The sequence below is a fragment of the Cnephaeus nilssonii genome (assembly GCF_951640355.1).
Source record: "Cnephaeus nilssonii genome assembly, chromosome: 23".
NCBI lineage: Eukaryota > Metazoa > Chordata > Mammalia > Chiroptera > Vespertilionidae > Cnephaeus > Cnephaeus nilssonii.
Genome location: NC_137094.1, coordinates 17928973 through 17945968, shown reverse-complemented (window position 1 = coordinate 17945968; position 16996 = coordinate 17928973). Strand labels below are relative to the sequence as shown.

The following is a 16996-nucleotide window of genomic DNA, read 5'->3' as shown; positions in this document are numbered from 1 at the left end:
AAAGGTTACAAAAGCTATTTCAGCCATTTCCAAGGAACTCAGGGCACGGGTGCAACGCCTGGGCATGCTTGGCCGGAGCATGAACCATCACCTCCCTACAAACTCCAACTGACCCATTGTTCAGTGACCTACTCCACCTCCCTCTGTCCTAAGGCAACCTGCCTCCAGGCAACGGAGGAGCTGTACAATGTTTGCCGCCCAGAACAAATCTATAATAATAAAAGCATAATATGCTAATTAGACCGGACATCCTTCCGGATGACCCTCCGGACAAAGCCAGAGCTGAGTGGGAAGCCCGGGTCCCGGGTGCCAGAGGAAAGCTGGTGCTGGCAGCGGGGGGAAGGAAGGCCTACTCTTGCAGGAATTTCATGCATCGGGCCTCTAGTTTAGATATAAGAAGCGTGGGCATTGGGGTTCAATTCTTATATCTTCCCATTCCTCTATCTTTAACACATATCACCTTTGAGCCACAAAAATATGTTAATTTAAAATAAATACATATGAAAAGGAAGACAATACATGCTGAGAAATATGAAGAACTCTTTCATAATGATGTGGGCATATGGTCAGGGTAAGCTGCCAGAAGTGAAATTCATGGACCATCAAGCAATTCCATAGACATTTCCACTTCTTTGCACAGGGGGCTGTGGTCAACCTGTGAGATAGTTTCCCTCTTTGGTAGATAATACATGGTACCTCTGTGTAGTTTAAGGTGCATTTTGTTGTGAAAGTGCTTATTTACACTGAAGATATTTAAGGACCCTTCCTTTTGGGTTTTTCTCTTAACTTTCTCATTAAGATACCCGTCTCTTTTCCTATTATTATTATTATTATTTGCTTAGAAATAATACTATCATCACTTTCAATTGTAGTCTTCTGTGATATAAATTAAAAGTATTTTTCAAGTTGTTAACTGACTTCTGAGTTCAGGTTAATTTTTGTAGGCAGACATTTTTAAATTGTATGTTCTTATAATTACTACTCATTCTGTGCTTACTCTGTGTGTGGGTGTGTATTTCCGGAATCCCTTCTCTTCCCACTGGCTAAGGTGTTTATCATTCTGACACTTCCACACAGAGAATATTTGTTATTGATTTAGATACTTAGGAATAAAACCTTCCAACGTGTTTCTTTCTTAAAGATGAATTTTAGAACCATGTTGTCAGTGATATTCAATTTTGGTTAAATAAGAAAGGTTTTCTTGGATCAAACTGAAAGCATGAATTAATTGCAGAGAATATGCATCTTAATGATAAGCAAGTCTTCAATCCACAAACATCATGGACTTTTTCATTAGTCTTAAAATTGTTTTCTCTATATGTTTTGAAATTTGCAGTGTAGCAATTTTACCAATATTTTGTCGAGTGTTATCCTTATATTTAAATATTCATAAATGATATTAATTTTAAATATTCATAAATGATAATCATTTTTTAACATTTCATTTTTTAATGCTTTACTTCTAATATAAAGAAAATGCATTTGTGTATTCTAGTAGCTCTTTTTGGTGGAGTTCTTAAAGGTTTTCTAAGTTACAAATTTATATTTTACTCTTTCCTTATACAATTCATTTTCCCCCTTGCCCTAGTGAATTCAATATCACCTGCATTTCATATTTTATTATTATGAAATACTCTTCATTATTCTCTGGTGTTTCTCTTTTGAATATTATTTCATATAATACTAGTGTCCTGGTGCACGGATTTGTGCACATTGAAAGGAAATTAATTAAAAGGTGGCCAGAGGGGTGGAACTGGGCGAGAGAGGCTGGACACTTCCTGGAGCCAACTCACCACTGTCCCTCTCCAGCCGGACACACCTGAGGAAGCACCTCGGCTTGAAGGGTGTCTGTGGAGTGAGCAGGGTCCCTCTGGCAGTTGAGGTCCCTTGACCTGGCCTGCAGGTTTGGGCTGAAACTGGCTCTCTGACATCCTCCCAGGGGTCCCAGCTGGCAAGAGGGCAGTTCTTGGGTGACGCACCCTAGAATTGGGCTCCCTCCTCTCTGGTTCCGGGGTGTATCACCCAAAAACTGCTGCTGCCAAGTTACCGCAGCTCAGCAGCTCCTGCATTGAGCGTCTGCCCCCTGGTGGTCAGTGTGCATCATACCTACTGGCTGGTCGGACCATCAGATAGTCGCTTAGCCTTTTGTGTTGTCCCAAAGTTCCCTTAAGCTCTCCTCCTGCTTTCTAATTTTTTTTTTCTTGAAGCTGCTCTACTTGGGTATTTTTTTCTATCTTGTCTTCTAGCTCACTTATGCGGTCCTCTGCTTCTTCTAGTCTACTCTTGATGCTTTCTATTGAGTTCTTTACAGCAGCGATGTCATTTTTCATTTCTTCTTGGTTCTTCTTCATTTCCTCTTGGTTCTTACTCATATTGTCGAATTTGTCTTCCATTCTTTTCAGCCACCTTATGACCATTTCTCTGAATTCTTTCTCTGATAGGTTGCTTGCCTCTAATTCGTTTACTTCCTTTTCTGGTGATGCCTGCTTTTCTTTCCTATGCGGGCTGTTTCTTTGTCTCCCCATGGTCTCTCTTCTCCGGATGTCTGGTTATGTAGTTCTCTCTCTCCTTTCCTTGGTGCAGTGAAGAGTTCCTTTGAATCCGTGTGTTTGCGCTGATTGGGGACCGGTGTTCTGGTGCTCACAGCTGTTCAGTGTTCGCCGTTGTTGTGGAAAATCAGGCCTCCAATAAAATCCTCCTTCCCTTGCAAGATGGTGAGGTTTCCCCCTCCGAGCCCGCAGCTCCAGGAGGGGACCCAGCCACTGTGGGTGCTGCACAGTCAGGGGAACCCTGCCTAGCACTCCCCCACCTTCTCCTGGAGTTCAGCGGTCCCCTAGCTTGCTAACAAACACTCCCTGTGCGAACCTCAGCTGCTCTTTCCCTCTGCTCCGGGACCAGGCTCAGAACACATCTCTCTCCAGACTCCTCTTTAATCATCTATGCCGCTTAGCCTTTTATATATATAGACTAGAAGCCCGGTGCATGAAATTCGTGCACGGCGGGGGGTTGTCCCTCAACTCAGCCTGTACCCTCTCCAATCTGGGACTCCTGGAGGGATGTCCGACTGCCCGTTTAGGCCCGATCCCAGTGGGATTGGGCCTAAACGGGCAGTCGGACATCCCTCTCACAATCCAGGACTGCTGGCTCCCAATTGCTTGCCTGCCTGCCTTCCTGATTGCCCCTAACCGCTTCTGCCTGCCAGCCTGATCACCCCCTAACCACTCCGCTGCCAGCCTGGTTGATGCTTAACTGCTCCCCTGCCAGCCTGTTTGCCCCCTACTTCCCTCCTCTGCCAGCCTGGTCACCCCTAACTGCCCTCTCCTGCAGGGTTGATCACCTCCAACTGCCCTCCCTTGCAAGCCTAGTCCCTCTCAACTGCCCTCCCTTGCAGGCCGGGTGCCTCCCAAATGCCCTCCCCTGCTGGCCATCTTGTAGTGGCCATCTTGTGTCCACATGGGGGCAGGATCTTTGACCACATGGGGGCAGCTATATTGTGTGTTGCAGTGATGATCAATCTGTATATTACTCTTTTATTAGATAAGATAGAGGCCTGGTGCATGGGTGGGGGCCAGCTGGTTTGCCCTGAAGGGTGTCCTGGATCAGGGTGGGGTTCCCTTGGGGTGTGGGGCGGCCTGAGCGAGGGGCCTGTGGTGGTTTGCAGGCCGGCCACGCCCCCTGGCAACCCAAGCAGAGGCCCTGGTATCTGGGATTTATTTTCCTTCTACAATTGAAACTTTGTAGCCTGGAGCGGAGCCAAGCCTGCTGTTCCCTCTGGGGCGGCAGCCATTTCTGTGGCAGTTAATTCACCTTCTACAATTGAAACTTTGTAGCCTTAAGCGGGTGGGCCCCACCAGGGTGTGCGGAAAGCTTTGCTTCCCCTGTTGCCGCCGGCAACCCTGGCCTGCTCTCTCAAGCTCCATTCTGCCGCCATTTGTTTGAATTTGTTTACCTTCTATAATTGAAACTTTGTAGCTTGAGTGGAGGCTTAGGCCTGCAACGGCTATGGAAAGCTTGGCTTCCTCTGTTACCTGGGAAACCTTGCTCTCTGTGGCTGTAGCCATCTTGGATTGGGGTTAATTTGAATACTCGCCCTGATTGGCTGGTAGGCGTGGCTTGGCTGATGGGCGTGGCGTATGTAGTGGAGTGATGGTTAATTTGCATATTACCATTTTATTAGAGAAGATTACCATAACCACTCACCTTATGCAAACTTTGTTCATACAATGTTTAAATTTTTCAATGTTTTGCTTTCAGGTAAAAAATGTTTATATATTTTTTAAAAATATATACATTTATTGATTTCAGAGAGGAAGGGAGAGGAAAAGGGAAATAGAAACATCCATGATGAGAAAGAATCATTGATCCGCTGCCTCCTGCACATCCCACACTGGGGATCAAGCCCAAAACCCAGGCATGTGCCCTGACCAGGAATTGAACTATGACCTCCTGGTTCATAGGTCAATGCTCAAACACTGAGCCATACCGGATGGGCTCAATTAGTAATTTTTTAATATTTACATTGGTCTTTTGTGAAATGGCTCATAACTGGGTTTTCTCTTTATTCAATTATACTTCATCTTCTTTCTTATTGGCTTGTCATTGTAATTTAATATCAATAACTACCATTGATGGATACATTTATGCCACTTGCCAATTGCTTCTAATTTGTCCCATGTTTTTCTAGTATTCTTTAGAATCCTCTGCATTCTTTTACATTAGTCTATGCTTTTAGCATTTCATTTTATACAATTTGTTGGTGATTAGATATCTCTTTTTAGTAGTTGGTCTAGGATTTATAATATCTATTTTTGGCAATCAAATTGTAGTTATTAATGAAAACTGAGGGGTCTTGCAAGTCTCTTTGGACTTTGATATCTACTGAGCAATTCATGAACTTCACTTCTGGCAGCTTACCCTGACCATATGCCCACATCATTATGAAAGAGTTCTTCATATTTCTCAGCATGTATTGTCTTCCTTTTTGTATGTATTGAATTTTAATTTAACATATTATAGGGGCTCAAAGGTGATATATGTTAAAGATTGAGGAATGGGAGGATATAAGAATTGAACCCAATGCTCACAACTCTTATATCTAAATTGAACTGTGCTTCCTGCCAGTCTTTGTTCTGTAACCGTTGGCTCACTTTCACAGCACACTGGGTGAACGTGTTCTACGTGTTCATACTCAGTATTTTATCAGTTTTCAAGTCCATGTTACAATAGCTAGGTCCCTGATTAGAATCTAGTACCTCTTTATAACCTGTTTGAAATATTGTATGTGCTAGATGGATATGTAGATGTTGCATTTCATCATTTTGGGGGTATAGTGAGCTATGGATAGATAAGCAAAACTAAGTAATAACCTCTACCATCTATTGCAAACATGGGAATGACACAGTTTGGTTTTGACGTGTTTGTTAAGTGATTTTAAGGTGAAGATGGAGACAAGTATTTTCCCCCTTTCCTCTGAAATAAGAGTCTCAAAATGCCCCAACAGTTATGGAGAAAGCTGAGAAAGTTAGGAGGGTGGTGGGGGGAAGCAGAGGGGGAGGAGATGGCATCTAATTTCTGGCCAGAGACGTTTCATGAACGGAACACATGGCATGTTGGTTTGTCACATTTTAATGAGATGCTTATGAGAAGTGGTGCGTTGGTCTCAGATTACAATGTCATCTCCCACCTGGCATTTAACACGAATTCTGATTAATGAATAAAAGGGAGTTACACCCTACTAGAAAAATAAATTGAGAAGAATTAGATTAATATTAAAGCATTCTGAATGAAGGCACATATTTTAATGTGAAAACTGCCGCATAGCTACCATTTTAATGCACAAGTGGGATACTCCAGTTTTCCTTCTCGACATTGTGCTCGGAATGCAGATTTTGGTGACACTTCACGATAGCCAGGTCGACACCTAAATTCAGTATAATCGTTCGTTCTAGAATAAAGTTTTTTGTCATATAACCATTTCAACTCTATGTTATGTTGTTCCATGGCTGCTTCTGATATTACACATGCATCTGAAGGTAAAAAAAAAAAAAAAAAAGGAACATAAAACTTTAGGTAGTATACAAGTATTTTCCACAGAATTTTACACTCTCATGTAGAATCTTCTACACAGATCCAGGAATTTATTCTCAAACCCTTTCCAAACCACTTCATTGAAAATCCACCATGTTGCTATAACTCATTGTAAACTATCAATGATGTAAAAATGGGGTACTCTGTGGAATGTGTGATCACTGTATGCTATAATCAACATTCAGAATGTCCACGATGCTATGAAGTGCTTTCATTAAAGGATCCTTGAAGAGGGTGGTGGAGGTGGAGAGGGTGGAGGGGGTATAAGTGGTGATGGGGAAAATAAATTACAATAAAGAAAAATGATTGTTTCTTGCTGTTGTTGCTCAAGAATTTTTCAGACTGTATACCCTCAGCCATGACTATTGGGTGGTCAGCAGAAGAGGTGACAGTCCATGCAGGTTCTGTTGTAAGCAGCAGACATGGCATTCATTACACGGCTTTCCCAGGGCCCACGAGGATATGAAAGGACTTACCCAAGCATTTGGGTGGTTCAGACCACTCCTCATCACGGCACGTTATTCTCCTGTTTCCCTCAAGTACATAGTAGGCCTGGCACTGATACTCCACTGAAGACCCGGGAGCGTAGACTGCTTTTGGATACGTGGTAATGTCTCCATTGTCAATAACGGGAGGGGGCCCACATTTTCCTGTGGACTCTAAGAGAGGGTATGGTTTGATTTATTGAGTGAGCAGTTGATTTTAAGGGAGCTTCGGAGTAGGTGGGAGCTACACTCACCTCCTCCCGGCCCCAAACCCATTTACAGGAAACGATAGAGCAACAAACGTGAGAAACCAAATGAAGGCCAGCTGGACAGGAGCATAGTAACCAAGTGCTTACAGAACCTGCACAGAGACTGGGAGGGGAGAATGAGACACCCTACCCTTGCACTCGGGTGGGTCTGTCCAGTTTCCACTTAGGCATGTCACCACTGCGTTCCCGAAGAGGCCCAAAGGGTGCCTGCATTCATAACGTGCTGTGTCCCCACTTCGATACCTGGGCTTCTCGCCTGGTATAAAGGCATTTTGCACTGGGGGAGGGCTGCCACAGGAGAGATCTGAATAAAGAGGAAAAAATGGGTCTCTAATGCAGCGATCACTAGATGCAATTGAGACCGAAAATCTTCACAAATTTACATGCAAGATTGAAAAAAGAAGATAAAGCAATTTTTTTTGGTAAGAGGTAATCTTCTATATCTTAAGTTTCTTTCCCATCCTTTCTCAAAGGTTAATAGAGATTTTTAGGTCAATGAAAATGGTGATTATGCTGTGCAAAGCTTTTTAGTTGGATGTAATCCTATTTGTTTATTTTTTTCCTTTGTTTTGCTTGCCTGAGGAGATATATCAGAAAATAAATATTGCTATGAGAAGTGTCTAAGATTTTACTGCCCATGTTTTTTCTCCCAGGATTTTTATGGTTTATAATCTTACATTTACGTCTATAATCCATTTTGAGTTTATTCTTGTGTATGGTATAAGAAGGTGGTCCAATATCATTTTTTGGTTGTGTCTGTCCAATTATACCAGCACCATTTATTAATAATGGAAGCCCAATAAATTCAATAAAAATTTTAAAACATTTTTAAAAGTAAAAAAAAAAAATGATGGTTTTTCTGAAAATTTTTCTTTAAGTTTAGTACAATAAATGTAGATGATATAAAATCAAAGTGAATTTATAAACCCAAGAAACACATAATAAAAATGTTATTGGCAGCCAAATGTGGTTCACAAATATCATGTTTTTGAATTGTGATTTTAGGCCCTTAGAAAATGAGCACAGTAGCCAGGTTCTAAGAGAATAAGTAGCTAAAGAAGATGATCACTTAAGATATCCACACAGAAACTGCGGACAAAGAAGAGTAAATATATTTACAGTTCCCTAAAAATACTCCAGTAACTTGAGTGCCTAAGGGCACTGCAGTGAGCACTGTGCAGCTCATCGGGGAGATTCGGGTGGATGCAAAGTAAGAGGCTGAAGCTACGGTTCCCAACAACAGTGAGCATAGAACCCGATGGGAATTGCCACATCGGTTTCGGGTTCACAACCCCTGAGCTTCGGAGGCTGAGTCTGAGTGAGCCTGTGAGTTTGCATTTGACTCTCTGCCAATTCCCTGAGATGCTGACACGGCTGTGTCAGGGGTCACACTCTGAGGGCTCTGGGGCTCCAGTGCCCACCATTGATACACATCCCATTCCTCTGTGTGAGGCATAAACCTTTCTTCATCTGGCCTGCACCAGAACCGATGTCTATTTTTAATGATGCCAGAATCCATTCACCAAAATACCTTTGCATGTGGGTGTTCCTATCCATACGCCGTCCCTACACTGTACAACATTGGATCCATCCATTTGGTAATGTTCTGGACATCTATAAGTCACTTGTTCGCCTGAATTGTATGGCTTCTTCCGGCCTACAAGGATGGCATTGCCATAGTTGGGTGGGCTAGGACAAGTCATTGCTGAAAAAGCAACAACATCGATTTTTCAGTAAATCTTTAAAAGTACATATCAGGCAATAATTATGCTGTAGGATCATAGATACACACCAAACCAATGCCTGCTGTACAATGTTTTTCTTACAACTTGAAAATGTTAGCCATCTTGACTCAATTACATTGAATAATTTTACATTTATCAAAAGCGCAACGTGGGGATGGTGGTATTGAAAGCCTGAGGAGATGGGCATACAGGTCATGATCGAGACCAAACTTCTTACATCCAAATTCTTATTTGTCCACACAGGCCACAGACACTATGTGCATATTTCCATTTTTTTCTTCTGTCCTAATCTTTTCCCATAATTACATCCAACATCTTAAAATAACTATGTTGTTATTGATTTCAGAGAGGAAGGGAGAGGAATTAAGAGACGGAAACATTAACGATCAGAGGGAATCATTGATGAGTTGCCTCCTGCTCGACCCCCAGTGGGGATCAAGCCCACATCCGGGCATGTTGCCTGACCAGGAATGGAATCCTGACCTCCTGGTTCATAGGTCGATGCTCAACCACTGAGCCACGTGGGCCTGGCTACATCAACCATCTGAGAACATTATGGATTTATGAGGAGATAACTGATAACCTCTCAGTGAATTGAATAATGATGGGGCTGGTGAGCAGGAACCAGCTGTGATACAGGAAGAGATGAGAAGTCTGAGGATGCCCATCAGAACACATGGAAAGTGAACACGGATGACCTCAAATGAAATAATTTGGCTCCTGTTGCCAGACTTCTCATATGACTATTAATTCTGCTATTCGTTCTCTAGCAGAATTCAGAACTTTTAGAGAAACCTTCTAGAATTAATGCAGTTTTATAGTTGTACCATGGATGCTCTGAACTAAAGATATTCATCAGCCTTAGAAGAAAATGAAATACACTATACTTGTGCATTCTGGTGGATGGGACCAATTTCCTCCTGAGCATTCTATAGATGCAGGTCCCAGGATCCGAAATCTAGGTTTACAGGTGTATGTATATTGTTCCCCATGTTGATATTTGTTTAACCTTTTAGAAGGAACAGCATTTGAAACCACAGGGGGTGGTCCACAAGGAAGTCCTAAAAAAAAAAAAAAGAAAAAAGAAAGGAAAGAAAGAATGACTATGTATTTCACTAACTGAACTTCATTTCATGTTATATTTGGTACTTTCATTTGAAATCAAATGATCACACAGGCGCTAATATCACGTGACAGAAAAGGTGCACAAATGCTTCTAAAACCTCCATTGTGGTTGTCCAGCTGCCGGTTTGAGCAAGAACTTGAAGCGAAAACTGTGAACTCATCTAAGAATGAGCGTATCACTGCTTCTCTAACCAACCAGGAGCAATAAAAAGAAACACATTGAGAATCATCTTAAGAAAAGTATCCTAACGCTATTGTAAGAGATCAGAAGGGACAATGGAGGGAGAACATAAATCGTTATAAAACCTGGTGACAAAGTCTTCATTGCAACCCATATGAATATGCAGGAATATGAACAGGTACACTTATATGAAGAGTTAGGTTTCATTTCACCACATTTCAGGTTTTGTAGGAAAAAAAATGCCTGAATTACAAGTGATTTCATAGTGAACCAATAAGATTAATAAAAACAGGCTTGATTTGTTTATGCAAAAATCATTTGGTAAATATTAAAATCTATTTAAATGACATATAATGGTTTTATACTTTTATAATTCTAAAGAGTTACTTCTCATGACTTTGATGACGACGTCGGATTACCTTACTGAACTGTACCAAACAGAACTTAGTCTGCCTGCTGTCCTCACCTACACACTCTGGTGGAGCACTCCATTTTCCCAGGTGGCATGTTATCCCATCTTCTTGAGACAATTTGAAACCATCCTTACAAATATAACTTAATGTGGTGCCATGCGCATACAGCTTGGGTTCCGATGTTTCTCTTCCGTCTTCTGAAGATCTGGATGACTTAATGCTTCCATGTTCTACCTGAGGTGGTTGAGAACATGGAGTTTTTTCTATATGAAAAATAGAGGTTAAAAGGTCAAGCACAAGGATAATGTTTACATTGAAAAATAAAATCCAACACTGTTTGGGATTTTAAACTAGGGACATAGGGACAAATTAAATTATTTCATAGTTAAAAATATGTGAAACTTGCAAAGATATATGTGCCCATAAAACTGATGCTACTATCCATTTGTCCTATATGCCTCTTCAGTCTCCTCCTGTTCATCTTGAGGAGTGAAATACGCATAGACAGAACTTTGGTATTTCCAGTCACCGGAAGTTTCTGTTTGCATTCGTTTCACATTAGAAGTGAAATAATGCTGGTTGATTTCTGCACCTGGATGGCATTACTGTTTGGAGATGAAGTGGCATGGATAGGGGAAAAGGGCTCATCTTGTTCCTTTACACAAAGCGGGGGGGGAGTTTTACCCTCATCTGAAAGACAGTTGCAATGCAAGTGACCCACGACTCACCTACACAGCGCGGTATTGACTGCCATCGTCCATCCTGGCACACGATTTCCTCTCCTTCCTGCATTAGAAAGTTTTCTTGACAGAGAATAGATATTTTTTCTCCTTCTTGATAATTCACTGTCACGGTCATATGTTGAGAATTGGGAATCTGAGGTGGAGGTGGACATCGTGGTGCTTCTAAAAATATTAAAATCAGATTTCTTGATGAAAAATCATAAGTCAAAAATAATAAAAGAACAACTCAGTGAATAAAATGATCAATAATAATGCCCCTGGAAATATCAAACTGTAATGCTCTGTTCTGTGTTTAAATATGTTATCTTTCCATCTTGTTTGTCACTCTAACATACCTCTTTGGGTTTATATTCTCATGGCCTTCCTTGTAGGTTCTGTCCTTTATTCCTTCTGTTATCAATCTTGGGTAGCTTATATAAAACTAGAGGCCTGGTGCACGAATTTGTGCACTGGTGGCATCCGGCCAGCCCACCCCGATCAGGCTGGCCAGAGTGGAGGGGCCGCGGGCGGTTGGCTGGCTGGCCTCACATCCTGGTCGAACTCTAGGTCGAACTCCTGGTTGAACTCCCAGTTGAGGGGACAATTTGCATACTAGCCATTTATTATATAGGATGCTTTCTGTATATTCTAGGCCTGAGGAAATTGGTGAAAATATTGAGGGTAGTGGGTCAAGGTGCTCTCCAGTTAAAGAAGATCAATACAGATATGAAAAGTGGAATGAACCCTATGTTACTGGAATTGGTGGTGGCAATAAGACTCGGTGTTGGCCAGGCAGATATACATGAGCAAAGACAGATGCCCAGATGGGTAGATTCCTATAGCGATAGGTGGATGCAGACATAGATAGATCGGTAGCTAGATGTGTACACCCATAGATGCTTAGATAAATACACGTGTTACAGGCATAGGCACATCTGAAGGTAAGAACTAGGTAGCAATGGGATTCCAATATTAATGCGCACATCCACTGCCAATGTGACTTTAAAGCCACCGCATTGCTGGGTGGTTTGTTGATAGCTGACCAATTCACATGATACAATTCATATTCAGAAACAGTGTTTTGGTTAGTTTCTAAATTTTCTTCCAGTTTCATAATTATTGTCATAATACATAGTTAATAAAAAAAATTTTAAGACACAAAGAGACACCTTTTACAAGGTAGGAAGTAAAAGCACATTTGGACATGATCTAAACAAGAACTCACCGGTGCAGGTCACCTCAGGCTCCCATTTTCCGTTCATGCAGACGGAGTGTTTCTGCTCTGACTTCCTTCCACATGTGTAATTGATTTTCTTATTATGCTCATAGTCCACCCTATCTGACAACTTTGTCTCAGAGGCAATTGCCCTTGATAATTTACACGTCTTGAGTTCACCTGTTGCTGTAAAATGAAAATATTCCATTGAAGACACTAATTATAAAAATCCATGCAACTAATATTTAAAAAAACCAACACAACAACTATAGAGTCCAGACTCTAATGAAGTAGGACTTTAAGACCATAAATTCCACAGCAAAGTTCTTCCTGATCATGTTGCATGAGGTGGGCTACAATGTGTGAACATATAGTCCTATGTCCAGTATTGAAATTTCAGAGAGAATAGTCATTCTAAAGACATTTGGGATTGCAAGGACATTGGGTTCACCTTTTGTCTGATCTACATAGGAAAGAGTCATACATGACTAAATATGGTCCCATCTGAAATCTGTAAATTTTCACATCCATTTTTCTTGATCTCAAATATCTCTAAATTATTTTTAGTCTACAACCTTAAAGTGTTAAAAGAAAATAATTGTATGTGGAAATAGACTATGTGAATTTCCTAGTTTTATTATATATTTTTCAATAAATTTAATGTACAATAACAAGAAAGGTTGATCTAAGTTGTAGGATATAGTATGTGAATATTTCAGCATATCTTTAGCATGATCACCAAAAGCCAGAATAAGAAGTTGGTTGTTTACGTCATAACCTATTTTGTATATACAGTAGGTCCTCAGGTTACGTCAGAGATCCATTCCTACGGCAAAGTAACGCGATTTTTGCCGGAAGTCGGAACCCATCTACGTAAGCACCTACATCACTCACGTGGAGCACAAACACAGCAGTAATGAAGTGAAACAGTAAAAACATTTTAAAAGAAAGATAACAATTCCTGACCTTTACTTGTGGTAAATAAATCATGAAAAAATTAAGCACATATGTACATATGTCGAAATAACAGAATTTTTTTATATATAAATAAATGGGAGATGGTGACGTAACCACGAAATGACGGATGTCAAGTCTGACATAACCCGAGGACTGTCTGTATATTGTTAGAATCGTTGAGGAGCTATTTTATATACCAGGTCATCCCATAATCCAATAATATTATAATGCCATAATAACACATTTATGCTGGTTTCAGTATGTTTTAGATACTATAAAGCTTTCATACACAGCTACATATTTCAAAAATGCAATGCAGAGAGGGGGCAATGCTTTCTGAATTTGATAAGGCATCAGTGTAGATCTTAGGTAGTTTTTGTTAATAATTTGTTAATGATGAGAATCAGGTGAGGACAAACAGAACAAGGAAAAGTCAAGTAATTGGTTGAAGAAAAGTAATGATTTTGCAATGCAACATGGAAAAAAAAATAAAGGAGACTAATTTAAAACAGACAAGAGGCTTAAGAATTAGTCTTATTTTTAGGATGGGTCCAGAGTGTTGAAGGAGACAAAATAAGTCGCCTTCTTCAAGAGATGATAACTGAAGGAAGATATGTAGTCAAAAGGAGGTGTGATGGTTGTGGTATGGCTAAAGATCCTTGTTTTCTGAAAGAATTTGTTTATTCAAAGAAAAGAAACATCTTGAGTAGAGTGAAAAGCAAGAGTATAGGGAGGTACAAAATAAACATCAGAGGAGAAAATTTCAATCATATGTCTTTAAGTAAAATTTAGCTTCATAGGTATAAACAATGTCAATATTAGGGACAGACACATAAAATTCTATTGCTAGTTTCTATTTTCCTCTGTAGACACAATTGAACTATAAACCATGAAAGTTTGATTCATTATAATTTGCAAGCTGACATTTCAAAAATATGGTTGCATGTAGAGTTTCACAATAAAAAATACCAATGCTATTAAATGTCAATTACAGAAGTGTCTTCTCACCAATGCACTGAGGTGGTTGGGTCCACGTTCCCCTAATACATGTAACTGAGCTGTGACCAATCATTGTAAAGTTGTCTCTGCAAGTGAACGCTATTGAGTCTCCATGGTGATAGGAAGGCCGTGCTGGGGACACGACCTCGCCGTCCTCCAGCTCAGGTACGTCTCCACATGTACTGTGCTCCTCTGTGAAAATCCCACAAACGAACATTCAACTTTAAAGTGTAAGTGAGGTCTTGATATGAATAGAAACACAGAGTGTTGACGTAAGTCTAACGACTGAAATTGTGCATACATTACCCACACACACGGGCAAGGGTGTCCACTCTCCATCAACGCACTGGATTTTCTTAGCGCCCTTCAGCAGGAACCTGGGGTTGCAGCCATACTCCACCACCTCACCGTGTCCATATTCCTCTTTAGGTGTGTCTGCAACTGTCCCGTTGGGGAGTCGAGGAGGTTGATCACAGGATTGTACTTCCTCTACAGAAGAAATACTGTGTAAGTAAAGGTTAAAGTGTCTCTTGTACAACTGAAAATCCAGTAAAATGAAGAGTTTTTTCTTTAATCTATGAATTATTATCTAACTTATCTTTTGAGAAAGGAAAAAGAATGGTGTTTACACCAGATTCATGTCTCCCAGTTCTGTTATGATACGGAACTGGCACATTGGGCATGCATATATGTAAGCCCAGGAAATGTTCGATATTCTACATCAGGGGTGGGGAATGTCTGGCCTGAGGGCCATTAAAGGGCTTGGGAGTCATTTGATCTGGCCCTGCCAATACATTAGGGGTGAGTTAATTAAATGTTTGAGCAATTACAGCAGGATAATTTTTAAGTTGATAATTTTGCATGATCTGCGAATGATGTCATAAATATCCCAATGGCCCTTGGCAGAAAGAAGGTCCCCCACCCCTGCTCTAGAAGATCTACACCTATATGCAAATCAATGATCAAATATGATCATGTAACTATTCACATTTCATCAAAAATTTTTTGGAAAAAAAAATCATTGGAGGCAAGCATTTGATCAACAAATTTTAACTCTATGTTATATTGTACATAGCAATGAATTAACTCTATGATGCTAGAATATTGTTTAGAAATTCTCAGGGAAACTTGAGGTGAGACCCATGCTAATAGAAATATCCAATACCAATGTTGGAAGTTATGCAATAATTATGAATAAGGAGTTCACTCTAGCATCACACAATATGTCCATCTAATGGAGATTTTCAATATATAGTTCAAAAAATAATTAAAGATTACTTCCTTAAATAAGGAAGTGTGAGGTATCTACCACCCAACACGCATTCCTGGCTTAATGCACTGAGTTATATACACACTGGCAGCCAACAGAATATTAAGAAAGAAAAAGAACAGCTGATATCCAACATTCTAATTCTTGTTTGAACAAGTGTCAGAGAAATAATCACCTTTACATGTTGGAGGATAATTAGGGGACCATCCAAAGTGGTAGCACTGAAGAGAATCTGGTCCAAGGAGAGGGTGGGTTCTATTTCTGCAGGAGAATTTCAACACGTCTCCAATGACATATTTCTCTTTCCGGGGCTGAACAATTAAGTTCTGCTCTATACTGGGAATGATGCATTCTCTTTCTATAAAGCAGGTAAATAATTTAATGAGAACATATGATTAATCAGTGCCAAGTAAACTTTTTATGTCCTGCAAAAATATGTGACTGGGTGTTGCATATACAGAGAGGCATCAAATAAATGCTCTCCCTGGAAGTGCATTATCTATTATGTCCGACACATCCCTCACATTCATATGGGACCCTCTGAATTGCAATAGATGTGTCCTGAAAACTTATTTGTAATATCAACTCTCTTATAGTGGATCTGATTTTATTACTTACATTAGTAAAACTATATGCTATGTTTTTGGTATTATCAAAACAATACTATTCTCTCACATTAAAAAAAATAATGCTACAATTTTAAATTGCATGCTTAAATAAAAATTGGTATTTTAACTTAATACACTTGGGGAACCAGGCCTTTTAGAGAGGTATTCCCCATATATTTCAGTAGAGGAACATTAAAATTTGCTTAGTTAATAATTTAAATCAATTCCTACGTAGAATAAAATCCCAACTCTTTCACGCCTACACTTCCAATGTCATCTTATCTTTTCTCCCCTTTTTGGTCCAGACCCCAGGCTTCATGGTCTTTGAACATTTTTTAAGAGATCAAGTTCTTTGCTTTCCCTGTTGCATGGTTCCGAATGGTTTTCAACCTTTCTGTGTAGACATGCCTTCCTATATGAAACAAAGCCCTCAATCCCTCCTATTTTCAAAGTCCTTGGGTTTATTCATTCCTTTGAAAATATAAAAATGTATTAGAAATATTTTAATCATTTGATTCATTTTTTGACTTGTTTCATTGTTGTTGTGGTTGTGTTGTTTTTTTCCCCATCATGCAAGGAGCCTGTATGGAGCCCATACTAAGTGCCTGTTGAAGCCTGCGTAAAGAATGTAGTCTAAACACCAGAATATTAAAAAAATATATTAGAATGTTTGTCAACATGGAAACATTTTACAGATATGGACAAATGAACAATGCTGCCAATCAGCTTGGTGTTGCCCAATGATACATGCTTGGCAAACCGTGGAATGGAATTGAAACCCACCCAGGCGGACTCCATGGAATTTGCTATGAATCCATCTGTCAGACTTCCTGTCCCTTTTATCCTTTTATCTCCCCACACCTATGACAACATTCATTCCAACATTTTGTTCCTCCTGATTCTCCGAGTCCTCCTTTTA

General features: G+C 40.2%; 1 protein-coding gene across 3 annotated transcripts in view; it reads right to left on the bottom strand.

The window, feature by feature from the left end:
• Positions 1-5607: 5607 nt before the first annotated feature.
• Positions 5608-16996, bottom strand: part of LOC307094643 (complement factor H-like) — a 33475-nt gene continuing 22086 nt past the window's right edge. For 2 of the 3 annotated variants that reach the window (XM_079763657.1, XM_079763659.1), the window contains 11 exons: positions 15645-15827; positions 14506-14688; positions 14209-14391; positions 12253-12429; positions 11034-11210; positions 10359-10568; positions 9474-9647; positions 8373-8546; positions 6972-7145; positions 6564-6746; positions 5608-6026 (listed from right to left, as the gene is read on the bottom strand). In XM_079763657.1, the coding sequence (XP_079619783.1) occupies positions 5821-6026; positions 6564-6746; positions 6972-7145; positions 8373-8546; positions 9474-9647; positions 10359-10568; positions 11034-11210; positions 12253-12429; positions 14209-14391; positions 14506-14688; positions 15645-15827 (2024 nt within the window). In that variant the 3' untranslated portion in view covers positions 5608-5820. The remainder of the gene's footprint in view (positions 6027-6563; positions 6747-6971; positions 7146-8372; positions 8547-9473; positions 9648-10358; positions 10569-11033; positions 11211-12252; positions 12430-14208; positions 14392-14505; positions 14689-15644; positions 15828-16996) is intronic. The other variant, XM_079763658.1, reaches the window with a different exon arrangement.